General features: G+C 51.7%; 2 protein-coding genes across 2 annotated transcripts; one reads left to right on the top strand and one right to left on the bottom strand.

The window, feature by feature from the left end:
* Positions 1–5,049: 5,049 nt before the first annotated feature.
* On the top strand, positions 5,050–9,531 carry LOC132079858 (cis-aconitate decarboxylase-like). The gene is made up of 5 exons (XM_059482688.1): positions 5,050–5,095; positions 6,192–6,379; positions 7,056–7,148; positions 7,631–7,836; positions 8,613–9,531. Exons 1-5 carry the CDS (start codon positions 5,050–5,052, stop codon positions 9,529–9,531), a joined length of 1,452 nt encoding a protein of 483 aa, XP_059338671.1.
* Positions 9,532–12,963: 3,432 nt separating this feature from the next.
* GLOD5 (glyoxalase domain containing 5) lies at positions 12,964–14,355 on the bottom strand. The gene is made up of 4 exons (XM_059482687.1): positions 14,281–14,355; positions 13,953–14,153; positions 13,301–13,456; positions 12,964–13,116 (listed from the first exon to the last, which is right to left on the bottom strand). Exons 1-4 carry the CDS (start codon positions 14,353–14,355, stop codon positions 12,964–12,966), a joined length of 585 nt encoding a protein of 194 aa, XP_059338670.1.
* Positions 14,356–15,527: the final 1,172 nt, after the last annotated feature.

Genomic DNA, 15,527 nt, shown 5'->3' with positions numbered 1-15,527 from the left:
TTGCAGGCAGCCCCCACGTTTCCACTCCTCAGCACTCCTGGGTACCAGGAGCTGAAGTTTTCTCTCTGGAGGGTTTTGTTGGGAAACAAAGATGAAAATAAAACAGCAATGTTCTTGTTATTTGGGTATTTTTAGAATATTTGGTGAGCTAAAAAAGCTGGAAAGGGAGAAGGTGATGTATTCTGTCCTCAGCCATTCCAAAGAACCCTTTGGAAAGGGAGGAAAGCTCCACTATTGTTAGGGGAAATGAGGAGGAGGGAAGGAGCACCACCCAAAGAAAAATAATATAGGAGTAATAACAAACCTAAATCCCAGGATCACACAAATTGTCAGCCCAAATTTACATTTTGCAAACGTTGGTACCCTCTGGACTCTCTTGTTCTGCTAAAACCCCTGTGTTTTCCTCTTTCCATTTGTTCTAAAGGATGTCACTTCCCCAAAGGAAGAAGGATGAAGGATAAATCGACTCCAACAGCTCCAAACTGCTTTGGCAACATCAATTCTCATCAAATAAGGAAGAGCTAAACACCTCCAAGCAAAGCTTAGGGAGCAATGAATTATTCAATTACTTTGTTATGCTAAAGGCTGGGATTTTGGGTTCAGAGAGGGAGATGCACCAAATCCCAGTTCCCAGAGAGGAATTCTCCCTTTTCCCATCAAGGCACTGCCTTTCAGGAGGTCCCAAGGAATGCTGTGCCCTTGGGCAGAGCTGAGCCTGCGGATTCCATGATTTAGTCTCTATAATTGTTTTAAATGACACTTCTATATAAAGAAGCAGTTTGGTTTAAATGGTTGTACTTGGAAATGAGCCGCAAAATTAAGCTTCTCCAGTTGTTTTGCCCTGAAACAGCCCAGGCAGTGGCTCAAAAGCACACTCAGAGCCCCTGCTTGGAGTGGGTCCCACGAAGAGGGAGGGAGCTGGGCTGGCAAGGTGACTCCTTGGCTCCCACCAGTGGATTTTAATTTGCCAAAGCTCATTTTGTTGGTGTTTTCTGCATAACAGACCTGCAACAAAGAGCTGAGGTTGGGGAGGGAGGGAGAGACACAACTCACAGGGATGTTTTCCTCTTCTTCCAGTGCAGACATGGGGGAAGGAAGACAAGCACCAGAATATGCTGTCAGGCTAAGGAGGTGTAAAAGGGAAGGATGTGAGAGGATCCAGCCCAAAATGTGGAAAAGGAGAAACCCACTGCTCGCACCCACGCCTCACACACCAACCCAGACTCGTGGTCCCTGCCCTGAGACATTGGGCATGATGTCCCTGGGCATTGTCCCTGCCTCAGGTTCCCGCAAGGTCAGGATACATCAAACCAGGAAAATCCTCCTGGTGCTGTCTCAGGAGCAGCAGCACCAGGACGCTGAGGCTGCACTGAGCTGGAAAAACAAGGCCCAGCAGGGGAACCCCCAGGGAGGTTTTCTGATCAAATATGCCCAGGTTTGGCCCTGGGATAGCCCCACCCATGGGTGCTGTCACTGTCCTTAATGCTGTCATTTCTCCACACACACCACAGAACCCTGGTGGTGAGACAGGATAACGTGAGGCTGTGCAGGAGGCAGATGGAAAATCCCTCTGTGCCAGGTGGGATTAGAGGCTCTCTGCACACCCAGGGCACCAGCAGCCACTGTCCAGGGAACCACGGGATGGAGATGTCCCCGTGCTGAGGAGGCAGCTGGACACCTGGGGTGCTGCCTGAGAGCTGCATCTCCCAGAGGGATGGGGCAGCCCTGGACGATCCTTCCCTTGCCCAAATCCCTTGTGCAGCGAGGGCAAAGCCAAAGCCACACCGTCCCTCCTCCTGCCCCCTCCACCTTCTTTCCTCTCCCTGCTTGCCCCGACATCCCTCACCCTGGGGGCTGCAGGAATGCTCTGTGATGTCCTCCCTCCCTCCTGGCTCCTGTCCCTGCTGACCTCGGAGCTGCGTGGGACAGGCTCTGGACACCACTTCCTTCACTCCCTGCTGTCCTCACAGCAACCTCACCCCCCTGCCAGGAAAGGTCATTCCCATCTCATCCCAATTCCATGGGGCTGTCAGGTTTGCAGGAATCTCTCTGTGCATCTCACAGACGCTGCTGCTTCTCCATGACCAGTATTAACAAAAATATTCCAGGGCACAGGAATATTCCATCCCCAGGAGGCTGGAGTAAGGCTCCCCATGCCATGGGACACATCTGCAAGCACCAGACCATTCCATTTTCATTCATCCCCAGGGGCACCTCGCCATTAGTTTTCCATCCCACCTTGTTAGTGATAACAAACATTTACAGAGCTCTGAGGAAATGCTGCTTCTCTCCAGATAAACATGGAAAGAGAACAAAATTCATTTTGGATAAACACACAGCAAGATGAACAGTGCACAGCCACAACACACAGCTGGATTTCACATCACAACCCTGCCTCTCCTCTGGTGCAAACCACAACGGAATTGCCAGGGATGCATTGCTACGACAAAGGTCTGCATGGGGGTTAGTAAAAAATCCAATTTTAAGTAAGGTATGTCCCTCCAGGCTGTTACTCTGCCCAAAATAATAAATGTCCCCAGGTTCCACTGCTGAACAAAGCAAAGAGCCGTGGCACTCCCCCAAAATCCAAACATTGCTTTGGGAATGAAGGCTCCCGGTGTTGCCTGGAAGCTCCAGGGTGCACTCCCAGTTCAGTGACCCAGCAGAGCTGGAGATGAAGAAGAAGGAGAGCTGAGAAACACTCAGCCAAACACCCAAACACTGAAGGTATTCAAGAAAAGCATCCAAGAAAACCACCACTGCCTCACTTCTGCCTCTGCAGCTGGGATTTACCTGCTTTGGTGACACTTCAGCTCAATGGGAGGATGCTCTTGTCCCTCTCATTTCCTGGTGAATCTCACTTTTATAGTCCTCCTTGGGAGGAGGAGCCTGGAGCCAGTTGCTTCACCCATTGGCACCTGTGGCACTTTGGAGACAGGAGTTTCCTTGAACCTTGTCAGTTATTGTCTGAAATCTTTATTTATTTCCTGAAACCGGGGGTGTGTGTGTGGGGAGGAGGGTTTCCCTTCTGTCCAGCAGGGACAAACCACCCCTCCTCATGGATTCCCCCCCACCCTCTGGCTCCCCAGGGACTGATGTCATCCCCCTGGAAATTCAGTTGCACAAAACAGAAAGCAAATTGCCTTTTGGACGCAGATATAAACCCTGCCACCAGCACCTTCAGCCACACACCTCTGCCATCCCTCGCGCCGAGCACACCGAGCCGGGAAGGACACTGGAAAAAGCAGCCACCAGCATGGTCTACTCCACCTTCCAGGTAAAACTCCTCCATGCAAACCCTCCCCATCCCTGAGCTCGCCTTTTGCACTTTAAGGAGGAAACGTCGCTTTCCGGGCGGTTCCTCAGCTGGTCCAGCTGATCGTGGCACTAAACGGGAGCCTGCCCCAAAATTAACAAATTCCAATGGTTTTCACAGTCACTTAATTCAGCTACTGACCTTTTCCTGCCATCCTGCTCCTTTCATGAGTCCCAGACATCCCCTGGACTGTGCCACCTGGGCGTTGTTGTTGTTGAGATGTGGTCCGTGGGTTCTGCTCCCTGTGCCCGCTCCGAGCTGGTCCCACTCGCTGCAGGATCTCATGGCAGGGCTGCACAGGCTCTGCTGCCCCTTCAGCTCTGTGGCTTTATTTCCCTGGATGTTCTTGGCATCCCTGCTGGACGCAGCTCCGGAAAATATTTTTTTCCCTCCTTTAAATATGTCGCTACTTTTATGTGCTCGTTTGATCTGTGAGTGTCTCACGATGAGAGGCACAACCAGGAAAACTACTCCAAAAATCATTCCAGCAGCTCCAGTGACAAACTCCCTCTCTGTGTCTCTCCTCTAGAAATCCCAGAAGTTCTTGGCAAGCTCTCGGCAAGTCCACAAAACTGCTACCCATGGTTTGTACCTCTCAACATTCCCCATCCTTTCCTAGCGGGCATCCCTAAATAATTGCTGGAAAAGAAGGTGCTGGGCTGAGCACACCCAGAGAAATCCTCAAATTCTTGGAAGGAAAAGCTTCCAAATGTTTGGGGGTCCTGTGGTTCTTCTTGCCCTCGGGGATAAAGGACCAGGAGAAAAGCAGCAAGGAGTAAACATGTGGATTGTTAGTCCTGTGCTAAACCAGATCTTTAACTGGTTTAGAACCAGACTTTCCAAATACTTTGACCACAGCAGTAAGGTGTTCAAAGGGTGGCTCAGATCCTTAACTCCTCCACTTGTCACTGCTCCCTACTTACACCTGATCCTGCTCTGGGCATTGCCTGCAGACATTCCTGGCTCTCCTTCTGTGGCTCCAGCACTGCCCACCTTTGATAAATTAACCACAACTTGGCCATGTAGACACTTGGTCTATTTTATCTCTTAACTTGATCTAAGATTGGCTATCAGTTAATAACTGATCTTAAAATATGTTTTTGATCTATTATGTTTATTAACTTCTTTCTAAAATTTTCTTGGTTTAGTATAAGTTTATTACCTTTTTTTTAGAAGGGGCTCTTGGTTAATTGTAAGTTTTATTCTAGGTTTATTAACTCATTTAAAAATATATTCTTAGTCTATTGTCTCAATTTATTTTAAAATGAGTTATTAATACAATAAATGCAAGGAATGTTGCTTAATGAAACCTGAGGACAAAAGAAATAATAATCCACAGAGATTTATTTGACCTTGTATCAAATTTAATTTTTTTTATTAAGTCCTGCCATACCAGAAGGAAAATCCCCGAGTCATGGAGTGCTTTTAGCTGAAGGGTTAAAACACCCCGCTGCCTGCTGAGGTGACAAAGAGCATTTGATGCCGGGGAGGAACCAATCCAGCTTTTCTGGGTGCTGGGTGATGGGAGCAGATTTTCCTGCAGCCTCTCCAAGCCCTGACATCACCGCTCCCGGTTCGGGAGGGTGCGGGGGGACCCGGGGATGCTCCGGGGGGACCCGGGCTGGGCTGGATCCGGGGTGCTGAGTGCCGGGATTCCTATAGGAACGCCGGGATTCCTATGGGAACGCGGTGCCGGGAGGGGGATGTTCTTTCTCCCGGTGAGTCAGGCGGTGATGGCATTCCCAGCTGTGTTTACAGGAGCCTCAGACTGGGCTCGAGGTGAGCCCGAGCATGAGCCAGCGCTCCGTGAGTCACTGATGTGACATTTCGGGATGGATCCAAACAAGCGATACTGGGGAATGGTCATTTCATTAATTGCCATGTTTGCTGCTCCAAAACCAAAGCCTCCTGTGTACCTGCCGATCTGGATGAGCTTGGCTTTTTTTCTCACCTGTGATTCAGTAAATTTAGGCATTAATTCATCTTTTATCTACATCAATGTGTGCGCCCCCTCATCCACCCATGAGTAAATTTATGGATTTGCCATCCTGCAAATGTTGTCCGGGTGGAATTTTATTTTTCCTGCTCTCCTGTGCACTCTCAAATTAACAGTATGAATTGTAATGGGCCATATCAATTTTAATTCTATGAGTTATAAATATAATTATATTAATAATATTCTGTATTCTTATTATAGAATTATGAATATTTTTATAAATTATAAATTAATATTTAAATTATTAATATATATAAACAGTATAAAATAATGAGATATATATATATAATCTAAACAAGGCAATTTGTCACTGAAATTAAAATATACAATAGACACAAACTGGGTATTTTCCATAGACTTTTAACTTACTTTTAAAGATTAGCATCCTTTGGAGTACATAGGGCTTAAGAGCTTTGGTGGCTGAGTCAAGACACTTCTGTGTCTTTTAGGATTAAACACCTGGATAAATCCAGGCTTTGGGTCTAGTCCTGCTTTCCAAAAAATTATGGAAGTGTTGGATTGCTGTGGTACATTTGTGTTAGGCTTTCATCTGGATAAAGCGATCATTTGTGTTGATCCCTCCCAAAAAATGGTTGCTGGAACCCCAAGGTGAGGAGATGGGGCTGAGCTCTGAAGTTTCTTCATCTGAACCTTCTGGAAGCCACCCCATCTGTGGAATATGTTATGTATAGAACCCATGGAATCAGAGAATACCCCAAGTGAGAAGGGAGCCATGGGGATGATGAATTCCAGCTCCCTGCCCTTGCAGGCTCCCCAGATTGACCCACCTGCCTTGGGCAGGTGCAGCTCCCTGGCCTGGTGACACCAGTGCAGGGCTCACGGCTGTCCTTGTCCCCTCCTGGTGTCGTGGCACTGCAGTGGCAGCCAGGAGCGCTCCCGAGGACACGGTGACCAGCAGCTTCGCCTCGTTCATCCGCGCGGTGCGGCCCGAGCACCTGTCCCCGACCGTGCGGCAGCGGAGCAAGAGGATGATCCTGGACAGCATCGGCGTGGGGCTCGTGGGCAGCACCACACGCGTCTTCGACATCGCCCTGCGCTACTGCCGGGTAGGGACAGCCCCGCAAATGCCATTGCCAATCCCACCGCCATTGCCACTGCCAGTGCCACTGCCTCTGCCATTGCCACTGCCAGTGCCACTGCCACTGCCACCACCCTCACCACCACCACTGCTGCCTCTGGGGCTGATCCCGGTGGCTGCTGTGGCCAGCACCATCCCCACTCCCTCTGATGCCTTGTGAAGGCTGCCCTAGAACAGAGATTAGATGGAGCTAAAGAATAAAGTAGGAATTTATTAAAAGGCCTCAATGGATCCACCTTGGGCAGCACAAGAGCCCAGCCAGGGCTGCACCCAAGTGAACACAAAATGGTCACAAAAATCCCAGCCAGTCACAGGAGTCCCACACATCTCTAAGCCTTGGTCCACCAGCACACTGGAGTCAATTGCCCAACTACAGCCCCAGCCTATGAAGTCCCACCTTTCCTGCTTTTCTCTCTTCAGTCTACCATTGTCCATGCTCTTGGGCCTGAAATTTGGATCATTTGTCCTTGGTCCCCAGCTAGAGCAGGAATTGTTTTGTCTCCCTGCTCTGTGCACAGAGCTCCCCATCCCCTAGTATGAAGCCCAGACCTGCACACTAAAGCAGCGCAGAATCTGAAAAATATAAAAGCTAAAACCACAGGCATCACCTCCAGGGCTCTCCTGACATTCCCTCCTTCCCACAGGAGCTGTACTCCTCCGTGGCCGTGAGCTCAGTCTATGGAAAGCCAGGAGTGAAGCTGTCCCCGACGCTGGCTGCCTTCACCAACGGTGTGGCGGTGAGGCTGGATCTTCCCAGGGGATTTGTGCTCCTGGATTTTCCAAGGGGGATCTGTGCTCCTGACTTTTCCAAGGGGGGTTTGTGTTCCTGGATCTTCCAAGGGGAATTTGTGCTCCTGGATCTTCCAAGGGGGATTTGTGCACCTGGCTTTTCCAAGGGGGATTTGTGTTCCAGGTCCTTCCAGGGGAATCTGTGCTCCCAGCCCTTCCTGGGGAATCTGTTCTCCTGCTTTTTCCAGGGGGAATCTGTGTTCCTGGCTCTCCCAGGGGAATCTGTGGTGCCAGGAATTAGCATTCCAGGAAACAGAGTGGTCACTGATGGGGGACAAAAGCTGGGAATCTCCTGGCTCTTAGACGAGCTGAACAACCCCATGGGGACACTGAGTGGAGGCTTTGGCAGAATTTCCTCAGGAATATCAACAGGGAGCCCTCATTCCCTCAGCATCCAGCCAGCACATTCCCATCTCTGTTTCTCTGGCAGACTCATTCCATGGATTTTGATGACACCTGGCACCCTGCCACTCACCCCTCCGGGGCCATCCTGCCAGCGCTCCTGGCAGCTTCCCAGATGCTCCCTCCCAACACCAAACCCAATGGCCTGGATTTCCTGCTGGCCTTCAACGTAGGCCTGGAAGTGCAAGGGAGGCTCATGCACTTCTCCACTGAGGCTCATGACATTCCCAAAAGGTAAAGCTCCTGCTCTTTGCCAAGGATGAAGAGGGTTGGTAAGTCTGGGTTTTAAAATGTTCATTTAGGTTAAGCCAAGTTTAAGTCCAGTTTGATATTGCTTTACCCCAGGGTGAAGCCTTACTGAGGGCCAAATGCCAAAGGTGATTGCACCATGCACTTACTTGGTGATTTCTAGGGATTTTGCCTCAAAAATAACCCTCAGGAGGACTCACAGGGAGTCTGCAGTGCCATCATCTGACTCAGCCAGGGCAGGATCCCAGATGGTTCTGGTGGTGGGTACAGCCCCATGGCGAACTTCTGTTTCCAGCAGTGCCCTGGTGTGATCCAAGCAATGGAATCAACCAGGAACTGTTCCCTTGGGTGTAGTTGAGGCTGAATTATTTATCTGAGGGATAGAAAGTTTGGCTGTGTGGACACAAACCATGGCACCTCCTGGGGAAAGTTCAAATTGCTCTTTGGAGATGCTGAGCTCACCCTGGTGTTTCTGAGGAGGTTTCAAGGAGAAATTCCATTTTTAGACTAAATTTATGTCCATTAACTCTAAATTTCGAGTTAAACTAAAATACAGTAAAACACTGATTTTAAAGATAATTTATTAACTAAAATTTATGGTTAAATTCTGAGTCAGGTGAATCCCACCCACACCAAAGCCATGAGGGAGTTCTGCTGGCTGATGGGCTGCTCACTTCCCATTAATTTTTCTGTGGGAAGGCTCCTGTGGTGTTCCCTGTGCCAGGCAGCCAGGGCTGCTCATTCCTGCCGTCCCCCTGCAGGTTCCACCCTCCCTCGGTGGTGGGCACGCTGGGCAGTGCCGCGGCCACGGCCAAGCTGCTGTCCCTGAGCTCGGCGCAGTGCTGCCACGCCCTGGGCATCGCCGCCTCGCTGGCCGGGGCGCCCATGGCCAACGCCGCCACCCAGGCCAAGCCTCTGCACGTGGGCAACGCCACCCGCCTGGGCCTGGAGGCCGCTCTGCTGGCGGGCCGAGGCATGGAGGCCAACCCCCTGATCCTGGATGACATCCCAGGCTGCTCGGGCTTCAGCGCCTTCTACAGCGTCTACCAGCCCAAGCCGCTGTCCGCGCCCGGCGAGCACCACGAGTTCCTGCTGGAGAAGCAGGACATTGCCTTCAAGCGATTCCCAGCCCACCTGGGCATGCACTGGGTGGTGGATGCTGCCTTGTCTGTCCGGAACCTCTTCATCAACTACGCGGGCTCCTTCTCGCCATCCCTGATCCGCACCATTTTGCTGAAGATCCCGGTGTCCAAGTACATCAACCGGCCTTTTCCCAGCTCGGAGCACCAGGCCAGGCACTCCTTCCAGTTCAATGCCTGTGCTGCCCTTCTGGACGGTGAGGTGGGCCTGGGCTCCTTCTCTGAGAGCAGCATCCACCGTCAGGAGCTCAGGGAGCTGCTGGACAAGGTGGTGGTGGAGCACCCTGAAGACAACGTGGCCAACTTTGACAAGATGTACGGAGAGGTGGCCCTGCTCCTGCACAGCGGGGACATCCTGACGGGCAAATGTGACACTTTCTATGGGCACTGGAGGAAGCCCCTGAGCAAAGAGTCACTCCTGAAGAAGTTTCGATCCAATGCCTCCCACGTGCTTCCAGAAGAAAAAATAGAAGCCATCATCACTCTGGTGGACAACCTGGAGAACCTGTCAGACAGCTCCCAGCTGGCCTGCAGCCTGTGAGGGGACAGCATGGGGGCTTGGTGAGGGGCTTGTCCTGGGGAAGCTGCAATTCCTTTCTTCATTGGTGCTTTCCTACTGATTCCCAAGGACAGGCAAGTTCCCACCCCTTCTACTAGATAATTCCAAAGGAACCCATGAGGCAGGAGGTGTCTGGGTTAACACATGGAGTAAACTTCAACTCCTCGTTGGTGCTGGCTGAGGAGCTGAAAGGCCACCATAAGTATAAAAATATTCCCATGGAAATCTCTGAGAATCCTGGGGTATCATCCAGTTCTCCAGAAGGAATGGTGCCTGTGCATTTCTTACAGCTGGATTCTGAACTTTTCCTGTGCAGAATGCCTGACTGCCCAGGCTGGGAAGAGGAGGAAGTTCAGCTGCAGAGCCCCTGTGCTTTTCTCAATGCTCCTCTGGGCACTTTTGGGATCAGGGTCAGGCAGTCCCACAGGCACAGGAGAAATCCATCATTGCTGCAAACAGCCCTGCCTGCAGAACTCTCCAGCAGAGCAGGATTCTTTTCCTTCCCAGTGAAAGGCTCCCATTTCTCCAGCCCATGGGCAATGTTTGCCACTTCTTTGTGTACAAAGGATGGTTTGAGGACCATTGAGACCTGGGTGTCTTTTCTGAAGGGGAGAGAGGTGAGGAGTCCTACATCAGTTCTACACCATGAGGGTGATCCCTGCCCATCCCAGGGCTGTCCCACACCATCCCTCCTGGCTTTCCCAGGCACCTGTTCTGAGCTGGCCCACCAGGTGGCCCATGGGCTTCTCTGGGAAGTGACTTGGGCACATGCACTGTGACTCCCATTGGGAAACTCCCGTTTCCCTCCTGTGAGAGGAGGGGAAGCTCCTTGAGATTTGGCTCTTAACTCATCTTTCCATGAAAATGGATGAAATCTGGAATCAGTGCTCCTAAACAGAAAGCCCTGAAAGGCTCCTTACCCCGCGCCCTCCCTGAGTAGAGAGATGGAGAACTCAACACTTCTCCACATTAAACACTGGGATTGCTGATCCAAAGAGCTCCTTTCCAATGTGATTGTGATAAAATTGTGGAATCTACTGTGGGAATCAGTATTCAAGAGGGATGAGCTGGGAGCAGACAAGAAGGAAGATTATTTTCTCTTGCTGGTCATGGTTTGTGCAGGGAATGAACCATCCAGAAGAAAACTGTTTTCCCACCTCTGTTCACCCACTCTCTCCCACTGTCCAATATTCACAATGAATCTTGCTGAATAAAGAATGGAATTAAATTTTCTCCATAAAGATTTAATGCTGTGTTGTGTAAACCATCAGTTTTATTTGGAAGACTCACAATACAGAGGCTTTTCCAATAGATGGAGAGCCCAGCAGAGGTGGGGACAGGGACAACTGCAATGCTGGCCTGTGGCCAGTGATTCCTCCAGGGAAAAACCTTGAGCCCCACAGGTTCTTTCTCCCAGAGATAACCACAACCATCAGCCAGCAAAGCCTCTGGTGCTCCAACACCATCACTCCAAGAGAAGTTCCTCCATCAGCAGCACATTCCAAATACTTGATATATTTCCATTACAAGTTTTGAGTTTCCCATGGTTTGGGTCAGGTGTGAGATGCCCAAAAGTGTCATTCCATGTTTCACCCTGCGGTGAACGGGAAAGCCCCGAAACCAGGCAGGTCCTCCAGGCCTTAAAGGGATTGATGTGTGGGACAGAACCAAGATGGGCTCTAGTGGAGGGAACAAAATTCTCTCCCATGGGCTTTGACCCTCTCCTATGGGTTTTGACTCATCCCATGGGCTTTGACTCTCTCCCATGGGCTTTGACCCTCTCCCATGGGCTTTGGCTCCCTCCAATAGGCTTTGACCCTCTTCCATGGTCTTTGACCCTCTCCCATGGTCTTTGACTTGCTCCCATGGGCTTTGACCCCCTCCCATGAGCTTGGATCCCCTCCCATGGGCTTTTACCCTCTCCCATGGCCTTTCACCCTCTCCTGCGGGAACCAACCCTGTTCCATGGGGATTAACCCCTTCCCATGGCTTTGACCCTGTCCTGCGGAGATTAACCCTCTCCCATGGCCTTTGACCTCTCCTGTAGGGATTGACCTTTTTCCGTGGGAATCAATCCTGTCCCACGGGTACCGACCCTCCCCCATGGGCTCTGACCCTCTCCCGTGGGCAGGACGCCCCGAGGGGTCCCTCCGTATCCGGACAGGATACATCAGCACCCTGGAGAGCACCGCCGGAGGCTCCGCGGGCGCCGGGGGCACTCCGCTCCGGGAATCCTTCCCTGGGATCCTTCCCTGGGATCCCTTCCCAGATCTCCATCCGAGGAGATGCCCGTGGCTTTCTCTCATGGCATTCCCACAAAGGACCCAATGGAAACCAGCTCATCCCTGCTGATCATCCAAAGCACTGAATATTTTGTGACCTTGCCTTTTTTCGCACCATGAAGAATTTTGGATTTCCCACGAAATTCCAGCAAAGGAAAAATGAGTACGATTCAGAGATTGTTTCAATTTTATAGAGGATTTGCACTGTAGAGGTCAGAAGAGTCCTCGCTCCTTTCCAGCGTTGTTCCCGTGAGGATACCGATGCTACCTCAGTGTGGCCAGCCTCGGAACTGCTCTGCTTGAGAATCCCCAGGTCCTTCATGGTTTTATACTTTTTAGATAACTTTGAAATGGCTTTTTAAATAATTAAAGGAAGAAGAAAACTCAGGACAGTCCCACAAGTAACCAGGAGCCATCAGAGTCAGACTCCTCTGCATCAGACCATCCTCAATCTCTGCATAAATCCAGGTGAACTCCTGGACTTCTGACACTTTGCCCTTCATGTAGGCTCCTCATCCCTGCTTTTTCCATTTCTGAATGACAGAAACCCCACAATTATTGATACAGAGCTGAGGATGAAACTTGGATCTTCAGTTTCAGGAGTGTTCGAGTGTCACACCGAGGCCAAATTCCCAAACCCCAGGAGAGGAATGTGTTTGGACAGCCACAGCTGGATTTAAACCTCTGGCATGGTGGGAGAGCCACCAGCACCAGGCAGCGTGAGATAAGAAGCAGGAGGATGAGAGGAAGGGAGACAGAAATTTCCAACTGTGGAAAAGTGACTCTGGAGAGGAGAGGAGTGACAGGTGGGCAGTGTAGCAAAAGGGAAAGCAGGAATTAGGGAAGATGTCCCAGCAATTGCAGTGCAGCAGCAGCAGGACAGATCTTCCCAGAAGGCCATGAAATCTCCATGATGGAGATGTATAAAAGCAGGATTCACACCCAGAGCAGGGCAGAGCAGAGCAGGCTGCCTTGGGAAATCTCCCAAAGTAGGTCCTTGCAGCCCTACTTTGCGGGTATGATTTGAGGCTTGTCCAAGATTTACACAAAGCTTGGACCTTTAAATGGGCCAGCCAAACATGGCCTCTGTCCCCCATCTCCTGCTGGGACCCAGGCAGAGCATGGGCCGTGGTCAGGGCTGCCCCTCAGTGCCTGCAGCCACATCTGTGCAGTACCTGGATACCTCAACCAGGTTCTCGTCGGGGTCTCGGAAGTAGATGGAGGTTATTGGACCCACAGCACCAGTTCTGGCCACGGGACCTTCTTCAATGGCCACCCCACAGGCCTGGAGGACACAGGAGAGCAGGGGTTTGATGGTCATATCATCACTGTGCCCTCCTCCCCCAGCCTTGACAACATGAACTGTTGGATGAGACAACCCCAACATTCCCAGAAAAGGGTCACTTAGAGTCCCTGGATGTGTGTCTCCTGGGTGACACTGCCCTGGGGACACTCTGGGCCTGCCTCACCTGCAGATGCTCCAGCAGCCGCTCCAGGGGCTCTGCTGTGATCAGGCAGAAATCCGCAGAGCCGGGCACGGGGCACCGAGCCTTGGGCTCAAACTCCTGCCCAGCCTGGTGCAGGTTGAACTTCTGCTGGCCAAAGCGCAAAGCTTTGCGATTGCCCTGCTCCCAGAGGAAAAGGCAGAGTCAGGGAGACCTCCTGGGCTGGATTCCTTCAGCATCCATTGTGAAACCCTGACCTGAGTTAGCAGGACCCCACCAGGCCTCCCACCATTGCACCCTTTGTGAAAGCAATACTATTAATGCCCAAGATGTGTCTAGACACTGAACAGAGTATTTGCCACTGCGAAGTTCATCCAGACACTGACCAGAAAACTGTGCTCGTATATACTGGAAAAGGGTGTGTGTGCCTGACAACTGCCTGTGCTGCTGTAAAAATTTATAGCAATGATGTTATTTTGTCTAGTAGAAATAATTCTAATTTTTGTATTTGTAATTTTGTTAACATTATCGAGTGGGACTTTTCGTACTTGGCCCCATTGACATCCCACCAGTTGATAAAACCAATTATACAATATATATCACGTACCCCTACACCCTCAGCACCCATTTCACCCTGGGGGCCTGGTGGGGTCCTGCTAACTCAGGTCAGGGTTACCTTGAAAGTCACCACCTCCATGCCCAGGACTTTGGAATAAAAGGCCACAGTGTCCTCGATGCTCTTCACAGTCAGCACAAGGTGGTCCAGGCGCTGGATGAAACACGAGGGTGGGCTTGTGCCCCCTTCCTTCCAAGCCATGCTCTCAGGGCTGGGAACTGGCACGGGAAACCAGAGAATATGGAAGTTAGGAGCACCCAGCTGTGCAGGGAAATGGAAAATGGTCCAGGGAGCTGAGGGCTGAGAGGGATCGCCCAGGTTCTCCTCTGTCCTGCAGGTGGCAGAAGTACAGAAGCAATAAATCCTCCTCCCTGCAAGAGCCTCGGACTCTGGTCTGCATCTGGTGGCACCCGAGGCTCAGAGCCCCTGGCTGGCCCCGGTGTGGGGACCAGCAGGGTGACATCGCCGAGGGCTGATGTCACCGAGATGCCAAGCTCCAACACACAAACCCCGTGTGCACCAAGGATGGGACCGTGTGTGTGATCCTTCCTCCAGCCCCCTCTGGGGTCCTCCCAGGTGTGGACACTCATCCAGGTGGAGCCAAGCCAGACACTGGAGACAAACTGGGGCCTGGCACAGCAGCAGGAAACATCTGGGAACGCTTCTTGTCCTTTGTCTTTGAGCTGCCAGATGTCACCACCAGGCAGAGGGTGAGGCCAGGGGCTCAGGGTGACACAGCACCAGAGTGTGGGGACTCACCAGACTGGGGTCACAGGTTCCTGGGGCTTAGGTTGGGTTCAGACCCTCTGGAACTGCCCTTGGCTTTTAGGGGCACGGGTTAGGGTGTTGGCAGGCCAGGGGGAATGGCTGGACTCAATGAGCTCAGAGGGCTCTTCCAGCCTAAATGATTCCATGATTCTGCATGGGAAGTGGTTGGTGAGGGGAGATCCTCCAGCCCCACTGCCACGGGAGCAGGGTCAGTGTAAAGCCAGGTGCAGTTTCACTGGGATTTCAGAGGACCCTGTTTGGAGCAAGATCCCATTATCCCCTTCCATGGCTGTGCCCAGTGACTGCACTGGTTATGGGGGAGCCACCACCAGAGCCAGAGGGATCCCTGCCCCTCCTGGCTGTGTTTGGGGCTCAGCAACCTCGGAGCCATCTGGCTCAACCCCTCTGTGAATCCCTTCACCCCGGGTGTCCTCTCAGGTGCTCCCAAATTGCAGCACCTCCATCTCCCAGCCTACAGCCCCCACTCCTGCCCTCCCCTCCCAGGGGAGCCCCCTGAGGCAGAACCTGGAAGGAAACGGGGCTGCAAAATTCCTGTTACCTGCAGAGGGACGAGGAGCTGGGAAGGCAGCGCTGAATGGTTTCCTGTGACCGTCCTCTTCCTGCTGGGAGCAGCCACATCACGGGACAAAGGGAGGGAAGGATGAGGTTGGAAACAGGAGCTCTAAACATTGTTCCCTGCAGAGGTGGACCTTCACCCAAAGGCCAACTGCTTGAAAAACCCCAGAAAAATTATCTAGATTTTTCCCTTTACAAGTGAAAGTTGGGTTTATGTGCTGGCTTAAAGCTCCCACTGAAGAGTCCAGGATATCCCTGGAGAAGAGGGGCTGTCCAAGCAGCCACAGCAGC

The sequence above is a fragment of the Ammospiza nelsoni genome, chromosome 15 (genome assembly GCF_027579445.1).
Source record: "Ammospiza nelsoni isolate bAmmNel1 chromosome 15, bAmmNel1.pri, whole genome shotgun sequence".
NCBI classification, from domain to species: Eukaryota; Metazoa; Chordata; class Aves; order Passeriformes; family Passerellidae; genus Ammospiza; species Ammospiza nelsoni.
This window is presented reverse-complemented; position numbering and strand designations above follow the sequence as displayed.

What these genes read in the sequence shown, in the direction of transcription:
- LOC132079858 (XM_059482688.1), top strand. Translation starts at nt 5,050, where the DNA reads ATGGCATTCCCAGCTGTGTTTACAGGAGCCTCAGACTGGGCTCGAG. An exon ending in CCTTCACCAACGGTGTGGCG is followed by an intron (nt 7,149 to 7,630) that starts GTGAGGCTGGAT and finishes TTTCTCTGGCAG; the next exon opens with ACTCATTCCATGGATTTTGA. An exon ending in GCTCATGACATTCCCAAAAG is followed by an intron (nt 7,837 to 8,612) that starts GTAAAGCTCCTG and finishes GTCCCCCTGCAG; the next exon opens with GTTCCACCCTCCCTCGGTGG.
- GLOD5 (XM_059482687.1), bottom strand. Translation starts at nt 14,355, where the DNA reads ATGTCACCCTGCTGGTCCCCACACCGGGGCCAGCCAGGGGCTCTGAGC. An exon ending in GCCACCAGATGCAGACCAGA is followed by an intron (nt 14,154 to 14,280) that starts GTCCGAGGCTCT and finishes TTCCCTGCACAG; the next exon opens with CTGGGTGCTCCTAACTTCCA. An exon ending in TGGAGGTGGTGACTTTCAAG is followed by an intron (nt 13,457 to 13,952) that starts GTAACCCTGACC and finishes CTCTGGGAGCAG; the next exon opens with GGCAATCGCAAAGCTTTGCG.